The sequence below is a fragment of the Gavia stellata genome, chromosome 28 (genome assembly GCF_030936135.1).
Source record: "Gavia stellata isolate bGavSte3 chromosome 28, bGavSte3.hap2, whole genome shotgun sequence".
Taxonomy (NCBI): Eukaryota; Metazoa; Chordata; class Aves; order Gaviiformes; family Gaviidae; genus Gavia; species Gavia stellata.
The window spans coordinates 7,299,658-7,303,521 of NC_082621.1; the positions used below are offsets into that span (position 1 = coordinate 7,299,658).

The following is a 3,864-nucleotide window of genomic DNA, read 5'->3' on the forward strand; positions in this document are numbered from 1 at the left end:
GTTATCTCGTTTGCTATTGCCTATTCTCAGGCAATCCCACCCCAGCACTGCATGTGGAAGCTCAGCTGGAGGGTGCTGACTTTCCAGCTGGATCCTACCCTATGAATTGGAGTCTGTTGCTCATGAAGCATCATGCACAGCACCTGTGAAAGCCTAGGGTACTTGGTTGCTGTCCTACTGCTGTTCCAGGATGGCCTGCCTCTCCCAAGTGACACGGGTCTGCTCTGCCAGCCCTGTTGGAGGCTTTGCACGCTGGCATGTGCTTCACAGCAGCACAGGCTGGGGAGGCCTCACCACAGCCCCCAGGTGCCACTGCTGGGCAGGCTGAGCTCAGAGCTGCATGCAAGCAGTGGCAGGGAGAGAACCACTCCTCAGAGCAGCCCCCACGTTTCTGTGCACTGCTGCAAGCTGTGGGCACCAGTGTGGGCTCAGTGCACAGAAATGAAGGGGAATGTAAATATTGTTGACAGTCTTATGCTAGGAATAATGACTATAGGTGGAGATACCAGACATTGCCAAATTTTATCTTGAACCAGAGCATGATTTAATGAAACAGCCACAAGAATAGGGCATAGATACATTCAGAAAATGTCAGACTAAACAGAGAAATATATGCCTATTTTCTAAAGCAATGAGCCAGCTGCTGGGATTTCTTTAGGGGACTCAGACCAATCCCTGACAAAGTGAAGCACTTAGCAAACTGGAATACAAACCTGGGGGAGGACCATTCCTCTACCGTTCTGTTGGAGAACCATTTCTGGATGGAGCTTGTGCCCCTTTCCAAGTACTGGTCTTTAGAGTGCTCTGAGGCATTCTGAGTTTACCCAGGAGTGACCAGCGGGAGGTGAAGAAGGAGGCAGGAGCATTAGAATTGAAGCTCAGGCCAGACTAAGATGGCTGTAAGGTGAGCGAGATGAGCTCACTGGGGAACTGGTGACTTCTCACTACCTGTGATGCCCAGGTTCACTTACATTTTCATAGGAACTTCTGCAGGCCAGAAGTCATGGAAGGGAGGGGATGAATCTGTTTGCTCCTACTGAGGCCCTTTGAAAAGCCACTTCACCTCTTCTGGAAAGCCCACCCTAGAGCTTGCTTCACTTCTTTGTTCGTGAGCGTGTAAATGAAGGGGTTCAACAAAGCAGTTACAACTGTGTTAAAGGTATTCAGGAGTTTGTTCAGATCCAGGGAGTTCTGGGCCAATGGCTTGACATACAGGAACATGATGGAGCCATACCAGAGTGTGACGACACTGAGATGGACAGAGCAAATGGAAAAGGCCTTTTTCTTGCCATGGGCTGACTGGATTCTCAGGATGGAAGAGGTGGAGTACATGTAGGAGACCAGGGTTACCACACCGAAGGCCACCACAACAATTACGGAGACAGGGAAGGTCGCTAGTTCCATGGGTCATGTGTCACGGCAGGAGAGGGCAAGGCAGGAATCTATATCGCAGAGGAAATGATTGATGACATCTGGCCCACAGAATGTCAGCCTGGATGTCAGAAAGGCCAGCAGCGAGATGGCCAGAAAGCCTTCCTGCCAGGAGCTGAGCACCAGCCAAGCGGAGAGAACACTGCTTATGAGGGAGCTGTATCTCAAGGGGTAGCATATAGCTAAATAGCTGTCACAGGCCATGACAGACAGGAGAAAACACTCAGTGGAGCCTGGGGAGAGAAGGAAGAACAACTGGAGGATGCAGACACTGAAGGAGATGGTTTGGCTAGTCCCCAGCACGACTCCTATGGCTTTGGGAACAACTCCCATAGTGTACCACATCTCCAGAAAGGAGAGATTCCAGAGGAAAAAGTGCATTGGGGTACAGAGGTTGCTGTTCATCCACACAACGGCTATGACGGATGCATTGCCTATTACTGTCAGGGAGTACGTCAGTGCAAATACCACCACAAGGGAGACCCAGGAATGCCACGTGCCTGGGAAGCCAAGAATGATGACCTCTTCCACACTTGTCCTATTTGCCATGTCATCCCCAGTGTTGAAGTTCGTCTGCAAAGACAAGAAAGTTTCTGTGAGAGTTTGCAGGCCTGTGCTGGTCCTTCCAATGCTACTAGTAGTGAAACAAAGCCATCACCCCCAAAAAACTAGTAGGCGCAGAGCATGGGAAAACAGCATCTAGCCTAAGTTAATATTGTCAGGGAAATCCTTTGCTGCAGAAACATGTTTGGACAACTAGATGTGACCCTGAAGATCAGGCCTACACCATCAAATGAACCTGGAGAATTATTTATTAGATCAAATACAGGCATCTCCTTTAGAACATGGTGAATGCAATTGTTACAGTGAGATGAAAATCCCATTTAGGAAACCCTGAATGGCAGGCTGAGGGTCTCCAGCTACGTGAAAGGCTGTTGCAGAGGAAGGGAATAACATACCTGCACTCTTCAAGGCAGGAAATACTGAGTTGTGATTTCAGCAAATGACACTGAGTGATCGGAAAACTGGCATGACAATGTGGCACTGGAAGAGACTTTTTCAACCTCTTCTCGGTCAGTTTATCACAATGGCGTCTGACTGAGATGGCAGCAGCACAGGGCAGCAGGCTAGTATGGCAGTCTGCTTCTCAGCATAGCTACTACAGGTAAGACGCACCTCTTTGTCATTTTGCCATCTCAGAGTCAGGGGAAGGACTGCTGCTGACCAAGTGAAAAGATCTACAATGAAATGCTCCTGTCTCAGCTCCTCAGCTTACCTCCATCATTTCTCCATTGACAGAGAAAAGGCACTAGGGAAACATGGCTTGCCTTATATACATGGCTAAAAGCCCTATAGAAATGCCAGGTATCTCTGAGGACTAAGGCAGGAGTCTAGCGAGCAGCAATACCTACCAGAAATTGTATGTGGTTAAAAGGAAGAGAAATCCCTCACAATGCATCTCTCCTTAAATGTGCAAGGCATTGGAAATCTGTGCTAGAAGTCTTAGGCAGGCTTCACTCACCAGCTCAGCCAATGGACATGATCTAAATGACATCTCTTCATGCACCATCCTCCAGACGAAGCCATGGTCCCCTTGGCTGAGGGAGAACATTGGGAAAGGGTTGATTTATTGGAGGAGCTCTGGATGCAATGATGTCAGGAGAAGTGTGGATGAACAGCTCTCACCTTGCCGACTCACTTGAAGCTGTACACAATTGCCTGACATTGCTTCCTCTCCATCCACCTAGCAGGTGTTGACAGCTTGTGCTCCCGATTTTCTTTCCCCCTCACAGCCACCACTGTACTTCCACAAAGGAGGGCTTTGTGTGCACACACAGAGTGTAAAGTCTCTGCAGTTTAGCTCCATATAATGAGAGCATACATCAGAGAGTGACCAGCATCGTTAGCGTAAGAACATCCCCACACCCACCTCATTAACGGATTGCACAGCTGTTGGACTTGACAAAGTCATCTTCTGCAAGTCCTGTGTCCAAGGCTTCAATGCAGTTGAGAAGAGACTGATCTGCACTCAGTGTGAGGGGCATATGCAGCTGATGAGAGTAACATGCCCAGCTTGAGCCCATTCACCCACACAAAAGCCCCCTCCCGGCTATCTATCTGTCCTCAAGTACCTTGGACACGGGTATGGAGTTTAACCATGGGATGGAGGTGCTTGGAAGGCTAAGTAGGTGCGGGCATATTGCTCAATGAGGATGGGGACGTTGAGATAAATGATAGGGAAAAGGCTGAAGTGCTCAATGCTTGTTCCTCCTCAATTTTTACTGGGGTGGCTTCTCCACAGGTCTACCACATCCCTGAGCCTTGCCACAGACTCTCTGGGAATGAAGCAGCACCCACAGTAGAAGAAGAAAAAACTAAGGAGCTCTTACTACTATTTAGACAGACACAAGTTCATGGGATCACTTGGGATGC

At 48.9% G+C, this 3,864-nt stretch overlaps 1 protein-coding gene across 1 annotated transcript; it reads right to left on the reverse strand.

The window, feature by feature from the left end:
- Positions 1 to 1,059: 1,059 nt before the first annotated feature.
- On the reverse strand, positions 1,060 to 3,043 carry LOC132319568 (olfactory receptor 6F1-like). Its single transcript, XM_059830601.1, is given in 2 exon segments — positions 1,060 to 2,004; positions 2,954 to 3,043. Coding segments are annotated over 2 exon segments (1,035 nt in total).
- Between the last annotated feature and the right edge of the window lie 821 nt (positions 3,044 to 3,864).